Genomic DNA, 22,181 nt, shown 5'->3' with positions numbered 1-22,181 from the left:
GTGCTTTGGTTCATAATAGTTTATACATCTCTTTTGCAGTAGTTTAAAAATGAATCGTCTTCGCGAAAATAATGCACTTCTAGGATGCTTATATTTTACAGGATAATTTACAAATTAACTCTGGTCTCCTGGCTTTTGTATCCTCTTAACACAACATCGCTTCACTGTTACTTCATCACGGACCAAGTGCATCGACGTGCTGTATGTGACAAAGTAAACTTAAATTCCAGCCCATTCCATACGACTTACTGTTGCTTCGGCCTTCCGCCGGGCCACACCCTTTTGACCCTTTCAGTGTCCAGTCACTGATTTCTAGCTACAACTGACTTTTCATTAATTATATTTGTGACATAATCGGAACAAGGATCATTGATGGAATTGTTGATAAATTATTGTTGAAGATACCGAAGTTAGTGAACCCTTCCATACATGATCCGCGAAAAAAAAACATTTACTCGGAGTGTATGTGTTTATATTTTTTGTAAAAAAATGTTTAGAATCTCCCGCGTGCGTCGATGATCCGCAATTCAACGAAATTCTTCGTCCATGGATGTGTATTCTATGCCGCACATGTAATCTTAATCTAAGAGAAACATACGTTAACCCTTTCATGCCCAACTTTTTTGTAGGGTATAAAGGGTTTTACATTTCTTATAAAAGAAATGTAAAGAATTCGCTCAAACTTTCAAGATTTTTTCCGAGGCCCGGAGGGCCGAGTCTTATATACCAATCGACTCAGCTCGACGATTTAGGTCAATGTCTGTGTGTGTGTGTGTATGTAACGGACAAATTCTCATTCGTGTTTCTCAGCAATGGCTGAACCGATCTTATCCAAACCAATTTTAAATGAAAGAACTAAAAAACAGTATGAACGCTATTAATTTGTTTTTGATTCTGATGTTTAGTTTCCAAGATATGAATGTTTGACTGCGCAAAAATGGCGTTTTTTGCAGTTTTTTTTAAATTATCTGCCGAAATTGACAATATAGATTAACAATTTATATGTTTTTAGACAGCTTTAACGAACACCTTTCGTACAAGCTATAGATTGTTGAAATCGGACTATTATCCAAAGAGATATTTAACATTAAATGCGGACGAAAGATTTTTATCATTTCCCATAGCCAGAAATATGACCAAAAACATGTAATCTATTATTAACGCCAAAACGGCTTATTTTAGGTCAATAGTATCTTCGGAGAATTTAATGGAGGCAATATGCCCTTTGTTTTGGTATTGTGCTTTTGCTGATTAATCCCCCTATGAGTGAGATATTTTCACAAATTTCTTTGGAAGTGATTATATCGAAATGATGCCTTCAGCAAATTTGTAGCTCTTACTTTTGCGAATAACTTTACTGAAGACTTTAAATATCTGTTTTGAATACTTTAAAAGTTATGGCTTGTTGTTTGTTGATTACTCTTTGTCGCCTATTTATTGTTCAATATAGTAATAATCCATTGAAATAAGCCAAACATTATTTCGATAAAACGAATTTTGCATTTCATTTTACTATCTACAACCGCTAGAAATAATCACCGAACACTTCCAAGTTGTCGTGAAGGAACTTGATAACTTATCAGAGCAAAAATGTTCATTTGTGCGCACCTTCTGACTGCAATTTTTCTAACTTATAACCATCGGATCGATCTGAAACATATCGGAAAATGAAAAGCGAAATAAATAACTCCAAGCAACGGCGTAGCCAAGAGAAGGTTTTGGGGTTTAATACCATACAACCCCCTCCCTCCCCCCCACAACACCCAAAAAAATATTGGATTGAAGTTGAAAACTTGTTGATGCAGACTGATTTAATTCAATATTACAATAACAATTATCTGATCCGTAGATTGATAACCTGTTGTTGTAAACATCATGAGGACTTTTGATAAATTGTCGGAATGGGGTCCTGATATGAAACTGATCTCTTGGTCTTGATTTCACAGTTGTCTAATAGCATCAATATCAAATTCCTGCCTGAAAACATTCCAATAGAAAATTCCAGAGTTCTGTAATCAACCATAATCCTCAGATTTATTTTCAAATTGATCTCGTTTTTGTAGAGATGTACTGTAATAAGGGTCTTTATTTAATAGGAAGCGAAGTTAAAATTGATTTAATGTCTATGCTCACCAAAAAATGCATAAATTTCAACATTTGCTAAAAATGTTTTTGCCTTTCTCATTCACTCTAACATTCATCGATCTAATCCCGACCGGGAGGGCCGAGTGTCATATGCTAATCGACTCAGTTCGTCGAGATCGGAAAATGTCTGTGTGTGTATGTATGTCTGTATGTATGTGTGTATGTGGAAAAAAATGTGACCTCTGTTAATCAGAGATGGCTGGATCGATTTGCACAAAGTTAGTCTCAAATGACAGGTACAATCTTCCCATCGGCTGCTATTCCGGAGTTACGAGTTGAAGAGTGCAATCACACAGCAAATTCCCATATAAACTGAAATGAAAAATTTTCAAAATCAAATTTGTATTTTTGATGCCAAATGACATTATAATGCATGAAACATTGAGATTTGATGTAAACTCGAAAAAATAACGTTTGACAAATATTGATTTTTTTGGACTTTGGTACTTTTTTGCTCTGTTACTATTTTCTGAAAAATTAATACTGCATAATTTTAAAACTTCAAAAATTACGGTTTCGGAATTATGCCGTTTAGACATTAAGATCGATTTTCACCAAACCCCCACCAATTGTAAAATTGGTATTGTAAAAAAACGTAAGGGCGATACTTCAATGCTGATAGGTGGGACCGAAAAAGTAAACAATCGCCAAAGGGACTATATACTATATATACAATAATTTTGTCAATTTCAATAGCAAACACAAATTTTAATTTAATAATTTCAAATACTTCATGAAGTTTTGGGTTTCGATCACTGAATCATGCAATCTGGATGTAAAAAACACAATAGTTCTTAAATAGGAAATAAAACCAAGTCTGGAAATATGCACTGTTGATTTTCTTTGAATGGTGGGTTTTTTCAAGAAAAAGCGTTGATTTCTTAATTCTCAGTCGCGTTGGAAATTTGAGTAAAGTATAAACTTCAAATCGATTAAAAAAAATCGATTTTTTTTGGCTCAGTACAATATACATAACCCCTCTAGAAAAATCAGTTTTCCCACCACAATGCATTGATTGAGGAATTTAGATATTTTATTAACAGAGCATTAGCAATAATTCGTTTGTATGTCTATTTTATGGGCCATTTTTTCGCCTTCCCATTGATTTGGTTTGAGATTTCTAGCACTGATGTTGTCCTATGCTGATTTGAGTGATTCCTGTCCCTGTCCTGCCACTATCCCATGTAGTATGTGTTATCAAAAACATCGCGAAGCATCAAGTTCTAAATGTTCTCAAACGATATAATATCCGAAGAGAGTGATAAGAGTTATAAGAAATGTCTCATCACACTGTTAGGTGGATTAAAAGCGTTTTAAAACTATTTTCACATGAAAACGGAGGGGCCAAGAAAATTATCATTACGGATCAATTGTATAAATCAAAGTTAAACAGTGTCAAGTACTGTGCAAAGATAAACAATCCGAAGTGTAATCGTAATAATTTACATCCGGAAGTCGCCATCTTGGATTTCAACATAAATTTCTGGCACCTACTCGTCAAGACCATTCCGAAAATACCCAGTCAGTGTAGATTCTAGACTGTGAAATCTGGACTTTAGATTCTGGACTCCGAGTTCTAGCCTCGATATTCTGCTATGGACTCTGGTCTCTGAACTATGGTCCCTGGGGTCTTGATTCTGAACTCTGGAATCTGAACTCTAGACTCTTGACTCTGAACTCTGGAATCTGTACTCGGGACACTGGATTCTAGACTCTTGGTTCTTCCCTCGGGACCATGGATTCTGGGTTCTGGTCTCTGGACTATGGACACTGAACTTTAGATTTTGGATTCTTTAATCTCATCGCTGAATGATGGACTCTTGGCGCTGGCCTCGACTTTCTGTACTATGCACTCTGGAATCTGAACCATGGGCTCTGGTATCTGGGGTCTTGATCCTTCACTCTGGAATCTGAACTTTAGGCTCTGCACTCGGGTCACTGGATTCTCGACTGTAGGCTCCCTCCTTGGGACTCTGGATTCTGGTCTCTGGGCTCTATGCTCTGGACCAAGGAGCTTTTATTCTTATGTGATGCGATCTTCGAGATCGCCGATCAGCCATGTTGGTAATAGAAACGACAGCTAACAACATTGTTTATTACATCCCCATGCATGTTTGCTTGGATTTCAGTATGTAAACAAAGTTGTTCTCTGTCATTTTTCTTTCCCGCAACTTGCTGCACGCTTATCTCACTCCTCACCTAGTTACTGCTGAAGACGAATCACCTTAGAACTCTAAGCACCTTGCTCTGGACTCAGTATTTTGGGTTGAGGATTTTGGACTCTGAACTCTGGCCCAGGATTCTCGTCTCTGGACTATGAGCTCTACATTTTGGACTTTGGACGCTGGGTTCTGGACTCTGGACTCTCACCTCGAGATTTTGTGTTATGGACTCTGGGTTCAGGGCTCTGTGCTCTGGAGTCTGAACTCTTCCCTCAGTATTTTGGGTTAAGTACTTTGGGGCTCTGGATTCTGATCTCAAAGCTCTGGACTCTGGTAACAGTAATTTGGGTTGAGGACTCTGGGCTCTGGACCCAGGATTCCCGACTTTGTTCTCTGCACTCTGAACTCTGGACTCTGCACTCTCTGGATTCTGAGCTCTCGCCTCGAGATTCTGTGCTAAGGACTCTGGACAGTAGACTGTGGTCTATGAGCTATGGGTTCTGCGTCTTTATTCTGGAATTTGGACTCTGAACTGTGGACTTTGGACTCTAAATTCTGGACAATGCGTTCTGCACTCGGGACTGCAGATTCTGGGCTCCGGACTCTGGGCTCTCTCCTCGGGACTCTGGGTTCTGGTCACTGGGCTATGGAATCTAAACTCTGGATTATCGAATCTGAACTCTGGATTCTGGACTCTGAGCTCTGGAATCTGGACTCCAAACTCTGGTCTTACTATTTTGGGTAAGGGGCTCTGGACTTTGGGCTTTGGGCTTTGTGTTCTGGAATTTGTGCTGAGGACTCTGGGCTCAGTATTTTTGGATATGAATTCTAGACTCTGGTTTCTGGGCTCTGTACTCTAGGTTTTGGACTCTGGGCTCTGGCATCTGAACTCTGAACTCTGGGCTCTGGACTCTGAACTCTGCACTCGGAGCTCTGCATTCTGAACTCTGAGCTCTGTCTTCGGAACTCTGAGTTTTGTTCGCTGCGCTGTGGACTCTGGACTCTGCGTTCTCGACACTGAACTCTGGATTCTGGACTCTGAATTCGCCTCAGTATTTTGGGTTAAGAACTCGCGACTCTGGACTCTGGTCTCTCTCCTTGGGACTATGGAATTCTCTCCTCGGGGTTCTAGGTTTTGGTCTCTTGGCAATGGACCATGAATAAAAATACACTGAAAAAAAATTATGTTTGGATAAGGAAAAGTTTTTTTCAAATAACTTTTTTTCCTTGAAAGTGCCCAATTTGAATTTTTGACAGTAGATAGGGAACATAATTACCTAATTTTTAAAATCGATTTTTTGCAGTGTGAGAGTAGATGAACAATTTTTTTAATATTTTTATTCAAAAATTTGACCAATTTTGTAAAAATCACTCCTACAACATTTTTTTGGTGGAATTTGTTATTTTTAGACTATAGCCGTTTGAAAAAAATGTTCGACCCTTTTCAAAAGACAGTCTATATCATTTTTAAAAAACAAAGTATGCAAAGTGGCTTTTTGTGACAAAGTCTTCATGAACAGAAAGTTTTATTAAAATCTGAGAGGGTGATTCCAACTCTGAATACGATTTAGCGCGAAATTCTTCTATAATAAGAATGTAATAGACATTTCCACAATTTTATTGAACAAAACCAATCATAGTTTGGAAAAACGAGAAAGAGACAATCGCACCACTAGGTGGATTAAAACAGGGTTTTTTATGTTTGAATATGTATATATAGGATACAGTGCCTATTTTCACCATATTTAAGAGGGTGCCTCGCTAATTCATTAATTACTCGGCCTACAATCAATGGAATGCGTACAAATTGGCATCAACAGCTTTGCTTTGTTGTTAAGAGTCAAGATAGTAGTACAAATGCTCTGGAAACGGTGAAATGTTCGTGTTTAAGCGCAACGAAAACCCGAACTGAGTGCCCCTATTGCTGCGTTACCATACGTTGAAGAAAGATAGCAGACGCTGCTCTAACCAATGGCTTCAACTGGGTAGGGTGATAGTACAAACATGGCGATAATAGGCTTATCACCCTATCTGACAACCAATGTACGATTCAAAACGATACATTATAGTATTAGGTATATTGGATTATTTGTTTTGTAAAGAAAAATAGACATGTTTTTTTGGATATATGTAAATCCTTTTCACCTTCCTCGCTCAGCTATAAGCCGTGCCATAAGAGTATCATGTTTACCGACAATCATTCATCGGCACTAAACAGCGAACATTATAGAAATATAAGCTATAAAAATCACACCTCGTATTCCAAATCAGCGGCGAAAACAAAAAATCATGTCATGCCATCCCGATTAACAGGAAATAACATAATTATGGCAAAATACCACTTTTGTAACATCTAGTGGTATAGATCAAATTACGTTAGCAGTTAAATTTAACTAGCAAAATTTACCAATAATCGGATGATATAGTTTTTATTATTTTGTTATGATCTTCTGATCAGGATCATACTATACAGTGAATCTTCCAACACTAATAAAACTACAAAAAAGTGCAAAAACCGGTTGCTGAACTTAGCCAATTTCTGAAGCGGGCCTTCGTCGGGAATTCCACCAATATTTTCAACCTTGTCCGATCAGCGATTGGTCTTCCTTTGTCCCAATTTCGTACCGCTTTCGATCGCGATAATTAACGCATCTTCTTTCCTCGCAAGTAAACAATGCAGATAAAGCCATGCAGCTGGTTCTGTTCGAAACGTACACAGCAGAGCCATATTGGCAACGTCACTATTTACGCGTCATCGGCTCACTCATTAGCGCATTTTTTTTACTGCGCTTTCTCATCAGCACCGACACTATAGCTCCGGTCTGTGTGTCAAGATCTTCTAGCGCTAATGAGTAATCGTGCGTATGACGATAATTTCTCACCGACCAGTTCCAGACTCCAGTTGCCGTGCACCGGGCGGCGGTGTTTTGTGAAAAATGTGTATACAAGCTATTGTTCTGCATTTAGGTTGCTGCTAAGCGCGGAACCTAGTATTATCTGCCTCGCTAAGTGACGTTTCAGCAACAGCAACCAATCAGTGGTTCAATCTCTCACGAACTGCCAGTTTTGCTTATTACGAAATCGATGCGCATGATACGCATCGGTCGTTTTCAACACGAAAGTTGGGTCATAAAACATATATGTATACCAGTGACTGCAACAGATTCATAGTGCATATGGGTTATGAGCAGCAACAGTGCCATTTTTATATAGGGTATTAGGCCCATTTTAGCAGTAGAATTAATTATTTTTATCATTAATAACTGAGAGCTATTTGACGAAAAAATTAATGGTTTAAACTCGAAAGTTTTTTACTCAGGAGTATTGTAAATTTTAGCTGGTAAAATTAAGTATGACAATTTGGCTTATTATTCTGAAAGTAGAGTATGGATTACTCATTTCACCACACCAGCAAATCGCCTGCCAAATCAGAATATGTATAATAAATTCGGCTTTTGCCTTTTTCTTCCTCTGGAACAGCAAACTTTGCTTGACAAAGAAATATTCCTGTTCAAGTTGTTGGCAGAAATCCACGGTAATGTAGAATTCGACGTCCAGATCGATGTAACGCAATTCACCAATCAGCGCTCCGTTATTTCCTGAACAACAACAACAAACCTGGCAACCGCTCGTAATTTGGATGCTGGTATTGTACACTGTGCATTGGATTTGATAGTCGTTAAAATGTGTACCTTGTTGGTTTCTGCGTACAAAGATACTGACAGGTGTGAATATCCATTTTGCACGTACACACCCTTTACTGCTTGTCAATTAAACAAAACCTGCACCGATGGGACAATGCAAACACCGACAACTGTTGCCAAATGACAATACCAATACAAACACATTCCAATAGTGCCACCAACCGCCGTCTCCGATCGACCTACCGACCAAGCTGCACGGCCTTCACTAGAATACCGCAGACGAAAAATATACAAATCAAGAAGTCGCGAAATGCTGTCAAACAAACATGATTTGCGCTGTTGACTACTCTGTTGTCCTCCCCGACCCTCCCACTCTTTACGGTGGCGGTGGTGGTGGTGATACTGACTGTTTCCGAAGAACAAATCGGTACCGACCAGCTACAAGCAAAAGAATGTCTGGAATGTCAAATTTACCGACGGCGCCCGATGATGCCTGCGCTAGGTGGAAAACACATTGCTCATCGACCCCCGGGGCAACCGTCCTCGTAACCACCCGGATTTTCTGCACACATCCGCCACCATTTAGTGTCGTGATTTTTCCACTAGCTGCGAGCGACCAGCATCATCAACCAAACGATCACGGGATCGTTACAAGGTGTGATTGATGCTTTGCTTTATCCAAAGTTGACTTAGTTGATTTCGCTTTGTAAAGCAGGGGGTGTTAAGCGAAGAAGGTGGACGCCTGTGTCGCTTATGGGGTGAAATATTTCAAAGCTAGGTGACGACAAAGTTGTTGACTGCTGATTTTGCCGTATTTCTTACGGATTAATGGCTTTTGACACTAACTGGTCGTTAACAGTTTGTTTGGAATTTTTACACGAGTTCTTTATCAGCTGGAAGTGCAAAGAGGATTTTGAAAAGATGTTGCAACAGTTTTGTTTTGACTTGCGCATGGATATTGTTGTTTCAGGCCTTCTCGAGATAGCAATATTGTTTGGCCAGATTATGATTATGTGGGAGGAATCGTTTTTCGGTAAAAATAAATAATAATGAATTTCAAATGTTACTGTGATAATAAACTGTGCTAGGAAACGATTCTTGAGAACAAAAAATCAGGGAATCAGTTATGTCCGTGGTATGTTACAGCACGGGGAACAGACCTCCGTGTTCGATACAACATATTGCACATTAGACTGGTTCAATTTTTGACTTTTAGCTCCACCAGGCTCTACCGATTCCTTGTATGGCCCTTAGTAATTGTGCAAATTTTGGTACCGATCGGTTGTGTCTACAGACCCTCCAAAAATTTCAAAGTTTATATGGAAGTTTGTATGTAAAATCGGTTAACATTGAAAATAAATTCTTAAAAAATCACCTCATCAATCAATTAATCATAACACTATTTATTTCTAAAGGTATTCTTCTAATGAACACATTCGGGGAACATTGCAAGTTTATCAAAATTCGATGAGAAAAGTTATTAACTAAAGAAGCAGTATGACTTCAAAACAAGTGGATTTTTTATTAATCATAGCAACCCTGTTTGAATTACAAATTTTTCATTTTTTACGCATTTTCAACACTTATTTTCAGTTTTTATTCTTTTTCTGATATTACCTTTTTGCTTTGACGATAGATCTCGACGTTTCATGTATTTTGACATCAGATCTCGACGGTTCATGCATTTTGAAATCATTCGACTTCGTCTCATCAGAAGCCGACACTACTGGGTGACTGTTTGGATTTAGTGTCTAACTAGTGCCAATTTGGGAACTAGTTTAGATACATCGTCTGACTTGGTTCCAAGCTAGTGTTAATTAGTGACGAAATGAATTTGAAACACAAAAATCCAACTTAATAAAGTAAGGTTGTTCTTTATCTGTGTACGCAATGCAATATACATTTGCTTAACGTGTTTTCTTGTCACGATTTACCGGAATGCTTAAGGATCCAAACGCGAAACTTACCACAATCCGCTGTAGAGGAGATCGATGCCAGTTGGCTTTTTTTTATTTCGATTATAGAGGTTTTAACCCCAAGGCCATTCGCCTTTTCGGGTTAGAAAAATCTCTTATGAAAATTTTCTAATCCTATGTGCGGGGTCAGGACTCGAACCCAGATGCGCTGCGTACAAGGCAATCGATTTACCAACTACGCTACGCCCACCCCCAGTTGGCGGTTGAAATTAGTTGATGGAAACCTCTTTTCTTCGTTTGTAATAGATACATCGATTTAATCCAAAATGAGTATATTTTAGGACAGTGCATAAGAAGAGCTTTAAGCATTAATAAAGATTTAAACCCAGTCTACTTTCTACTTCTGCCGCAGTCAGACGTACAATCGAGCCAAGTGAACAACAGGCCTCTCGATCTAGTGTGCATTGTCTCGAGAACAAAGGAAATATCGGATTATTCTTGTCATCATAAGTAAAGTTGACGAAAAAGCTCTATTCCGACCCAACGCTGCGGTCGTTGACTTTAAATTTTGTTTAAAACGACCGAGTTTTAGTGAAGTGGAATACTGCCTATAATCGCAAGTCAGTCCCATGTAGATAGGGAATCCCATAGAACATGGGACTGACTTGCGATTATGGGCAGAATACCTTCTGAAGGTAAAAATGCAACTTAGGCTTGCTGAAGTCTTGTACCTTCAGTATCATCATTTTCGCAATGTAGTGTTAATATCATTCAACACGTTAGCACAAGCCGAGCGTTTCGTTTTGAAGAACAACTTGAAACACGTGGTTGAAAGTGACAACGTTGGAATTAAGATTCCCGTATACATTGAGAATGATTATATAGATGTAAGGTTATATGACCTATCACCTCGTACCCCTCCTGAGCCAATTGCAAAATGCATGTCGCAATACGGAGAAGTAGAATCCGTTACACCTGATACTTGGAGAAACTTCTTCCCGGGTGCTCCTAACGGCGTTTTTGTAGTGAGGATGCGGATTGAAAGGCCTATACCCTCCTACTTGGCAATAAAACTCAAAACTCACGGAACTACAATTATGCAAACTACGCTATGCACCCATGAGGGGCAAACTCCTACGTGCAAGTATTGTAATCAGACAGCTCATCATGGACAACCTTGCGCGGAAGATGCAGAGGAAAATGCATCTCAACCGATTTTGCCGTATTTCTTACGGATTAATGGCTTTTGACACTAACTGGTCGTTAACAGTTTGTTTGGAATTTTTACACGAGTTCTTTATCAGCTGGAAGTGCAAAGAGGATTTTGAAAAGATGTTGCAACAGTTTTGTTTTGACTTGCGCATGGATATTGTTGTTTCAGGCCTTCTCGAGATAGCAATATTGTTTGGCCAGATTATGATTATGTGGGAGGAATCGTTTTTCGGTAAAAATAAATAATAATGAATTTCAAATGTTACTGTGATAATAAACTGTGCTAGGAAACGATTCTTGAGAACAAAAAATCAGGGAATCAGTTATGTCCGTGGTATGTTACAGCACGGGGAACAGACCTCCGTGTTCGATACAACATATTGCACATTAGACTGGTTCAATTTTTGACTTTTAGCTCCACCAGGCTCTACCGATTCCTTGTATGGCCCTTAGTAATTGTGCAAATTTTGGTACCGATCGGTTGTGTCTACAGACCCTCCAAAAATTTCAAAGTTTATATGGAAGTTTGTATGTAAAATCGGTTAACATTGAAAATAAATTCTTAAAAAATCACCTCATCAATCAATTAATCATAACACTATTTATTTCTAAAGGTATTCTTCTAATGAACACATTCGGGGAACATTGCAAGTTTATCAAAATTCGATGAGAAAAGTTATTAACTAAAGAAGCAGTATGACTTCAAAACAAGTGGATTTTTTATTAATCATAGCAACCCTGTTTGAATTACAAATTTTTCATTTTTTACGCATTTTCAACACTTATTTTCAGTTTTTATTCTTTTTCTGATATTACCTTTTTGCTTTGACGATAGATCTCGACGTTTCATGTATTTTGACATCAGATCTCGACGGTTCATGCATTTTGAAATCATTCGACTTCGTCTCATCAGAAGCCGACACTACTGGGTGACTGTTTGGATTTAGTGTCTAACTAGTGCCAATTTGGGAACTAGTTTAGATACATCGTCTGACTTGGTTCCAAGCTAGTGTTAATTAGTGACGAAATGAATTTGAAACACAAAAATCCAACTTAATAAAGTAAGGTTGTTCTTTATCTGTGTACGCAATGCAATATACATTTGCTTAACGTGTTTTCTTGTCACGATTTACCGGAATGCTTAAGGATCCAAACGCGAAACTTACCACAATCCGCTGTAGAGGAGATCGATGCCAGTTGGCTTTTTTTTATTTCGATTATAGAGGTTTTAACCCCAAGGCCATTCGCCTTTTCGGGTTAGAAAAATCTCTTATGAAAATTTTCTAATCCTATGTGCGGGGTCAGGACTCGAACCCAGATGCGCTGCGTACAAGGCAATCGATTTACCAACTACGCTACGCCCACCCCCAGTTGGCGGTTGAAATTAGTTGATGGAAACCTCTTTTCTTCGTTTGTAATAGATACATCGATTTAATCCAAAATGAGTATATTTTAGGACAGTGCATAAGAAGAGCTTTAAGCATTAATAAAGATTTAAACCCAGTCTACTTTCTACTTCTGCCGCAGTCAGACGTACAATCGAGCCAAGTGAACAACAGGCCTCTCGATCTAGTGTGCATTGTCTCGAGAACAAAGGAAATATCGGATTATTCTTGTCATCATAAGTAAAGTTGACGAAAAAGCTCTATTCCGACCCAACGCTGCGGTCGTTGACTTTAAATTTTGTTTAAAACGACCGAGTTTTAGTGAAGTGGAATACTGCCTATAATCGCAAGTCAGTCCCATGTAGATAGGGAATCCCATAGAACATGGGACTGACTTGCGATTATGGGCAGAATACCTTCTGAAGGTAAAAATGCAACTTAGGCTTGCTGAAGTCTTGTACCTTCAGTATCATCATTTTCGCAATGTAGTGTTAATATCATTCAACACGTTAGCACAAGCCGAGCGTTTCGTTTTGAAGAACAACTTGAAACACGTGGTTGAAAGTGACAACGTTGGAATTAAGATTCCCGTATACATTGAGAATGATTATATAGATGTAAGGTTATATGACCTATCACCTCGTACCCCTCCTGAGCCAATTGCAAAATGCATGTCGCAATACGGAGAAGTAGAATCCGTTACACCTGATACTTGGAGAAACTTCTTCCCGGGTGCTCCTAACGGCGTTTTTGTAGTGAGGATGCGGATTGAAAGGCCTATACCCTCCTACTTGGCAATAAAACTCAAAACTCACGGAACTACAATTATGCAAACTACGCTATGCACCCATGAGGGGCAAACTCCTACGTGCAAGTATTGTAATCAGACAGCTCATCATGGACAACCTTGCGCGGAAGATGCAGAGGAAAATGCATCTCAACCGAATGCCAACTCATCTACGGCAAACCAACCTAAAACAGAGTTTTCAATACCAATGCCTGAACCACAAACGGTGACCAAATTTGTGGCAGTTGTTCAGACCATAATGACAACCGCAAAAGAATCATCCAGCACCCCAAAAGCAATTGTAAGCAACATCGGCAACGAATGCAGTAACAATGACGACGGATTTACACTGATCAACAATAAGTGCAAGAAACAAGGGAGAACATCTGATCCCGGACACCAAGCCAGCTTCGATCGGGGCGTGAAAAACAAGCAAGAATTAAATGATCCCCCTGGCGCTGTTTGCCAACAGACTTCGCGAAAAAAGGTCTCAACTCGCAATAAAAAGTTGCGCGACGAGATCCAATTAATTAATTCTTGTTTGTATTTTTATTTTTACATGTATTGTAAACGTATAAAAGATCCACGGCTCCGTTAAGCTACCGCTATGAGCAAATAAACGGATTTAAAAAAAAAAGATTTAAACTCCAAATGTTGTCGTTCTTTAACAAGAAATGTGATAGTCGCGATTGACCGTAAACCGAATGTTTTCAAATAGTGCGTCTAAATCCAGCATACAGCATTGAGCTTAAACTTGGTAGGAATTAAATGCATAAACTAGTAAGAATTTATGATAACTTATGCTGCTTACGGTTAGACGAAACTATTACTATTTAAAGCTAGGCGAACGTGCATGCGGTTGAACTAAACATAAACTATCAATAGCCCTGAGGTAAGTATTACAATAAGAACTAAAGCAAAACATGATTATTATGGGTAAATAGGATATGTTGGTTTGGATAGGTACAGTGTTGCCTGAATAATTTAGTGCAAACTAGATCACTAAAAGCAAGTGGAAAATTAAAATTTTTGAATTCATATCTAGGTCCTTAGGAATTTAATAATTTACATTTACATCGAAATACATGACTGAATTTGGATCAATTTACGATGTCGATGAAATCGTCCAGGTCCGCATCGATCATGATTTCTTCCTCCCCTTTCCTAGCTTCGGAAGACAGGTAAATGTCGACGTTGCTAATAACATTTAATCCCAAGGATACGGGCAAATAAATACATTCAATATCGGACAACGTATCGTCGCACAGTGACCAGGCCAATAATACAAAAAAATCTCTCGTGATTATATAGTTATGGTTGCATAATTTATTGTTTCAAACTTGATTTTGCCAACAATGAACTGTTTTTTTAGTATATAGAAGAACGCATAGGTTGGTTCGTTATTTACCGATAAGTTAAATAATATTGATAATCGATTGCTCATCAAAATTTTTTAGCATTTTTATCGGATAACATTACTATCAGTTGTATATTGAACAATAATTATAAGGTTTTGGTGAATATGGATTGCAGAAAAATGAGTATGTTTATATATGTATTCAAAGAATTTAACTAAAAATAACCTTAACTAATTTTTCCCTCGTTATCCCTCGCAAATATTTCTTGAAAGCGGTCTTCAGACTATTCAGTTCCACTTAAACTAGGCTTCAGCTGCGCAAGTCTGCACCTAGAATTCCTAGAGTGTCTAAGATGATGTATATATTTGACGTAAGGAGCGGTTTGCCCACTACTCCGGTTTATTATTTGTCCGGCAGACCCTTTGGTCAGGGCGGTCTACCAAGACCTACGAATGCTCGTAACACAATAAGACGAAAAAAAAATTTTATATTTTAAAATTCTAATGTTTTATTATTACAGATCTTGAAATTATATAGCATATTTATTATTTTCGATCGGATCATTCCAACATGTGTTATATTAATTTATTGACCGCTACTTTTTGAAACACATGTCGTTACGGAATATTCGATGTACGGGGCAGGCTCACTTCACTTCATACCACAACGATGTTCTCGAATACTTTTTGAGAAAGCCCGTTGTGACTCATATCGATATAGTTCCAATTTACAAATAAATTTTAAGTCATGAGCTGTTGCTCCTTTTTTAAATAATTAATACTCTAACGAGGGTACTGTTATTTACGCGAAAATTTAAATTTTTCGGTTGGTAAACTCTTTGAATTCATAAAAACTACTTTTAGGGAGAAATTCACAATTAATTTTAAATTTAGTCGTGAACTTGCTTTTATAATCAAGAACAATATTCTAAAATTGAAGACTGGTCTGTGAGTTCACGAGATATCAGGCACGCTGGACACAATATCAAAATATTACGTTCGAGCACAAAAGCTGCAGTTTCGAGAATTTTCATGCCTACTCATCATGATATTTTTGTATAGGCACATCAAAACATGTACAATTTGATAATCTAAAAAGGCAACAAATTTTTTTTTATTATGAATGATTAGTGTATTAAGAAAAGCTATATTACACTCTTAGGTGGATAGAATTTTAATATGAAATTCAGATTCAGTGGCCCAAAATTTACTAAAGAAATGTAGTTTTGTATCGACATTTGCATTGAATATATTTATGACCGCCACTCTTAATGAATGGAACCACTGTGCGTCGAGGCGGTGAGCGGTCCAAGAATACTGCTAGGCGACATCCGTTGAGCGAATCTCGAAAAGTTCAGGATTATCATTGTCAGTTATGCGAATAACGTGAACAATGAAGAAATGCTGCAGTGCGATGGTTGCGTTAAGTGGTTCCATTTCATGTGTGTGCTGGTTACGGAGGAAATCGCTAACTTTAGTTGGATTTGCCCGTTCTACAAGACCGCATCCGTTTCCCACTAGTACCGCTAAACTAACGTCATCGAAATCCGCTGACGGGAATTAAGGACGCCGCCGGTTAGGTCCAAAAGCAAAGTTGGATCTGCTGGAAGTGAAACAAGGCGGTTGGGAGAACTCGAACTTCGAAGGCTACCCCAAGAGCTCGAAATGGAGAAGCGGTTCCTTGAACAAAACTACAAGGTTTTGAAGAAATACGGAAGCGAATAATCATCAGTGCCTGGATGTCGTCCAGTAAATTCAGAATCCATCAACTATTCATACCAAGCAGTGTCATGTGCGCGATGCGGTTGGCACAACAGTTATGTCAAGCGAATCCGCTATTCTCAACTCCATCGTCACAAGATACGCAGGGGCACCAGGGTCGTATATACCAGCTTCGATTTACTTCAATCCCAGAAGCCTACTTCCAGCAGCCAACACGAGAGCTGCCAGCTTTCAGGTTCGCCCAAATGAACATTCAAGTCCGACCCGGTATCCGGGTCACGAATCCAAGGTCAACGTTCATCCCCTCGCCGAATCTCGGTATCTACACGGATTCGACATGACCACTCACAATAAGGTGAAGCAAGATCCTCTACGAAACCGTATGAGTTCTCAATCGACGCCATATTGCGGCGGTTTCATGGGATGTGCCAGAGTTCGACGATACATTGGAGAACTGGTCGCATATTTATTTCACAGAAATAAATGTACCCTTCCAAACTAGTGGTATTTGTTATATCCTTCGTGTTGTGGAGAAATCTCTTATTCAAAGAGACCGAATCCCATCATCCTCGGACTCGGATTTCTCCTTCTTCACCACCTTCTTCGCCTCGGCCGGAGCGGCAACAGCAGAACCAGCAGCGGCACTACTGGCAGCCGGAGCAGCTCCACCAGCTGGCATCGAGGACAGTTTCTCGCGGCCGGAAGCGTTCAGCTCCTCCACAGATTTACCCTTAAGCTCAGTAACCTCCTTTGTGACGCGGGCCGAATGCGCTTCAATACCGACCGAGCTGAGGATCTTCGCGATGTCAGCGTTCGCTGGGGAATCATTTCCGCCCAGGACGGCCAAAAGGTATGCAGCCACGTAACGCATTTTTAAGTCCGCTGGACACGAAAAAAGAGCAACACAAAATAAAACACAACTTACTTGTTTGAACTTCAAGCCAGAAAGAGTATTCTATGCTATGTTCAACTCATTTACGCAAATGTGTGAGTTCACAAAACAAAAAGAATATGTTAAAACTACGGAAGTGGCTTAAGTGAAAAGGGATTGGAGGCAGTAAGATGCAAGTTGCAGACAACTATCGACACTGAAAATGCTATACCACGGGTGGTCAGATTCAATCATTCAGTCAATCGTCAAAAGCATCAGAAGCCTTCCAGCGCCAAACATGAAGAAAATCGAAACGGTGGTGAACTTAGCGTTGCCGCTGAAGAATTTCATCTTTAACACATATATCCGGTACGAGCTAGTGGAATCAGAATCAGAATATATTGGCTCAAATGGCACGTTCCCCGTACATAGTCGGGGATTTGTGCCTTTGTGGTTCCCCGAATCCAAATTTTGAAAGCCTTACTGGTTATATATTTTTTAATTTGTTTTACTAATTACATTTCAGAATACACATTATTTTAGTTTTTATCGAATTTCTTGTCAGGTTGAAGTCAAAAGCTGTCGCCACACTGTTAAACGCACACTGCAGTCCGGTAACAGCGCTCTGGCGCCCATAGTTAGTTCTCCTGAACGGGACTCGCAGAAGAGGGTTATTGCGCAGAGCTCGAACGCAAGCTTGAAGATCGAGGCGTCCGAGACGAACAGGGCTCGAAAGCAGTCCCTCCAGATGGTTAGAGTATCGAGCTGTATTAACTGACAACGGTTTTCGTAGCTTGGCAGCTGAAATCTGTTTTGCCAAGGAAGATGTCGGAGTGCAAAGCGTAGGAACCGGCGTTGGACGGCCTCGATTCTGTCGACACCGTTCTGGTAGTAAGGGTTCCAAACAGCAGAACAATATTCCAGCGTTGAGCGAACCAGCGCGCAATAGAGAGATTTTAAACAGTATACGTCCTTAAAGTTTTTCGCTATTCGGAAGATGAACCCAAGCTGTCTTGATACCTTATCAACAATGGATGATGTATGTGGTTTGAACGTTAGTGCCGAATCCATCATGACTCCGAAATCCTTGACGTTAGAGCGTCTTGAAATACTCGAGTCGAAGAGATGGTAGTTAAACTGAATCGGATGGCGTTTCCGCGTGAACGTAACGATTGAGCATTTGCTCGGGTTTAAAACCATTCTGTTTAGATCACACCACGTACTGAAGCTCTTCAATTCACTCCGAAGAAACTGGGCATCGGTTTTATCCCGTATTTGTCGAAACATTTTCATGTCGTCGGCAAAAGAAAGGCTTGGTCCTTGTAATTTGATGTTGACGTCATTAAAGTAGACGAGGAATATCACTGGACCGAGATGGCTTCCTTGTGGCATGCCGGATGTAGTGAAGAATGGTGTAGATAGACAGTCCTTAATGCTTTAGAGTTGCCTTCCATCGAGGTAGGAACGAAACCAGCGCAGTAGTTGTCCATGAATACCGAGTTTGTCCAGCTTCGCTATTGCGATATCATGATTTATTTTGTCGAACGCCGCAGATAAATCCATGTAAATAGCATCGGTTTGCAATCCGTCAGCGAATCCATCGAGTACATATGTTGTGAACGAGAGCAGGTTGGTCGTTGTCGATCGCTTAGGCATTAAACCGTGTTGGTCGTCTGCAATGTAGTGTTTGCAGTGAAAGAAAAGAGGGTCTAAGACAACCAGCTCGAATAGTTTTGATACTGCACTTAAACACGAGATTCCCCGATAATTGTCATTGTTCGATTTGTTTCCTTTTTTGTGAACTGGAAACATGTGCGCTGCTTTCCAGCAGAAAGGGAATGTTCCAGTATTGAGTGATAGCACAAAAACTCGCCGAAGTGGTTCAAGAAGCCCGCTGATGCACTTTTTGACTAAAATCGAGAGAACGCCATCTGGGCCCGGGGAACTAATTGCTTTCAGCTTGGAATTTGCTGCAAGAATGGTAGCATTATCGACACAAATCCGGTTGATGGTTCGTCCTAGAGAAGGAGTTAGATTGGCGGCGATATGTACCGCCTAAAAATACATAGCTTTAAAAATTCGCATAAAAATAACTTGCATTAACTTACTAAAATACGCATAAAAACCTCCTAAAAACCACATAGAACACTTCAGTTATCTTCAATTCAATTTTTCTCTGCAGGAAGTAATATATGGGATTTTCGATTGATATGCACCGATGTAGTGGAGTGCACTGGTTTGCACTTTCTAGCAGAAGTGTCAATGCAACATACCCAGTTTTCTGCACATCTGCTAGTAAGTGCAAAAATGGTGCAAAACCAGTGCACTCCACTACACCTGTGTCAATCAATCGAAAATCTCAAGAGATAATTGCAACCTGTTTGCCGTACTATGTTTTGATTTCGCTATGCACTCATCTGTGCTAATATTCTCGTTTTAGATTTAGCGTCTATCTGGTGGCTAAGTCGTTCTGTCAGACGAAGTCAAAACGCAACGCCACTACTTATAAAAGTTAGAAGTGCTATGCTCTTGTATACAAAATATGATTTAAACCATGTTGTACATGAAGAGCACGGTTCTCCTTGTGGAGTAATAGAGAATAAAATAATTATTTGAACTCGGTTATGAGGTTTTTTTTTGACAGAATCAGTTTCGGAAAATGATAAAATATGTCCCGATCTCGTCAGTTCCCCGGTGTTGTCAATATAAAATACACCAAAAGACTAACAAAAAATGTGGTCACCATTGTGCTCAAACGACAAAAGTTAAATAGAACGAGTAAAACCAATGCAAGGATATCATTCACATCGCATTATTAGGACATTTTTAAAAATATATCAAATGATTAACACCCTAGGAATCCGCTTATTTTGCTGCTCAGTATGATACCTCTAACATAAATCAAGCTAAAAATAAATGAAACGAATTCTTATTTAAAATGCCATCGCTGCTAAAAATAGCCTAGTAAGCATTCCCAACAAAGTGTCACCTCTTTCACCACAGACATTCTGACATACCAGTGCTCCGAATAAAAAAGCGCGATTTATGGCAAGCTAATTGCGACTATTTCCAGCTCCCTCATACCGGTTTTGAATCCAAACATATTTTTCGGGATCCGTAAACACCGCAAGCAATCATGTGTTCTTCAGCTACCTCTCTGCCTCGTTAATTTAAATCCCATCAACTCTTCTGGTTTGCGCGCGTACATCCGTGATCCCACGGATTCCCATCGTGTGTTGAAAAATGGCAGAGGGGAATTCCCTCACTTTGCCCGATTATTTCGTCATGTTCCCATCTCATGCCACCCAGCGGGCAAGTGACAATCCAGAATGTTTACACACCCCATCGGTATCACGCGGCGAGAGTAGAGAGCGATAAAAAAACGCTAACATGTTCCCGCAATCGGCACGAGATCATGATGATTTCGGAACGATGATAAGCTACTTTTTGCGCCATGACTGAGGACGGTCTGAAAAAGGAAACCCCCAGCCGGCGCACGTTAGCAACGAGAGTCTTCGCAAAGAATCAGAACATAAAAAACCTAAATTATGCCATCAAGCGAACGTTTACTGTCAGAATCATCGCCGTTTCGCGAGGGGGCGCAAATCGACAGTCGCGAAGCGACCCAAAAACAGCTGATTTTACCATCGCAACGGTTGTGGTAGGCAGGTTTTGCCGCAAACGCTGGCAGTAGCATAGTCACGCACACGTCAGTCACATCGCTTGTAGCTAATCGAATTCGATTGAGATTGGAAATCAGATCGATAGCCTATTTTTTCGTTGCTCTCAATAGCTCACGTTTTGATTTGTTGTGTTCACAAGGTTAGATAACTTTAAAATATTTGTTCGTATTATTTAAACGTAATCGCTATACAGATACACCAGAAGCAGCAATTAATAAGCACACAACACTGTAGATCAACTTATTCAAATTTGAGCTAACTCATGGAGTGACGAATACGCCCGCCAAACTGCAATCTCGTGGTGAATCCCCTTAATGCAGGGTACCGGGTCGAAAAAATGTCACAACCGTCCAAGCTGCACTAGCACGAATGGGCGGATAATTAAATTTCATTTCTTTTTCATGTGTACCGACATATGCTTCGAAGTCGTAAAACGAGGAGAGGTCAGACTTGCAAAAGTAATTTTCCATATCATGAGCCGTTCTGGTGGATTTCCAAAACATGAACCAGAAAAGTATCGGCCAAATGACAGTCTCATTTCGCTGGTCACTCTGGGTAGGCCGTTCTCATTTCGAAACGTTCGTACTCGGAAGCGGTTATTGCCCTCTGTGAGATTGTTTTGCTGCAGGATCAGCTGCATAAGCAACATGTATCGATGTTCGAATTGATTTATGATTTCCCAGCACAGCCCGAAACTGTCGGTGGCAAATTATGCATAATGGTCCGAACTTGTATAAGTGTTAGGAGAAGGCAGCAACGACAAATAACCAGATTACATCGATTTGACTGTGGCGTGCCGTGTGTCGTGAGTTAGTCTTGATGGGACTTCTGAGAAGTTTTCCTAAGCCAACCTTGCCTTATTATTTTTGAAGCTGACTTTCAGGATTTGTTGGTATACCGGAGTGATAGTATTTTAATGACCAACATTCGAAATTAATTGTCGCTCATGTCTTTAAAACTCCAATCGCAAATCTTGAACTGAATATTTATTATATCATTCATAACTACTTCGAACTTCCATTGTATGCACTGGATAATACAATTTTTGCACTCATCAGTTTGGATAAAATGTTCATCCATTCTGAATTAAATTACTAAATCTGAGCAAAAACTGAGTTCCGCAAAATCTTTCGGAAGCGGTGCGGAAAAGTGATAAGTCTTCAACATGGAGTTCCACCAGAACACTTAATATCGTTTAGCTATAGGATTTTGTTCCCGACAGATTTATCTGAAATATCATATTTAGTTAGGAATTTAAGGGGGGCGTCTGGTGTAGAGGACAAAAATAATCGACTTT

At 39.6% G+C, this 22,181-nt stretch overlaps 2 protein-coding genes across 2 annotated transcripts in view; one reads left to right on the top strand and one right to left on the bottom strand.

Moving 5' to 3' along the window:
• Positions 1 to 22,181, top strand: part of LOC131689369 (uncharacterized) — a 135,206-nt gene that overhangs the window by 51,274 nt on the left and 61,751 nt on the right. The gene's annotated exons all lie outside the window — the stretch shown is intronic.
• Positions 16,875 to 17,216, bottom strand: LOC131689370 (large ribosomal subunit protein P2-like). The gene has a single exon (XM_058974418.1). The coding sequence runs from the start codon at positions 17,199 to 17,201 to the stop codon at positions 16,875 to 16,877; it is 327 nt and encodes a 108-aa protein (XP_058830401.1). The 5' UTR covers positions 17,202 to 17,216.

The sequence above is a fragment of the Topomyia yanbarensis genome, chromosome 3 (assembly GCF_030247195.1).
Source record: "Topomyia yanbarensis strain Yona2022 chromosome 3, ASM3024719v1, whole genome shotgun sequence".
NCBI classification, from domain to species: domain Eukaryota; kingdom Metazoa; phylum Arthropoda; class Insecta; order Diptera; family Culicidae; genus Topomyia; species Topomyia yanbarensis.
The sequence above is the reverse complement of the archived record's forward strand: the minus strand, read 5'-3'. Positions and strand labels throughout refer to the sequence as shown.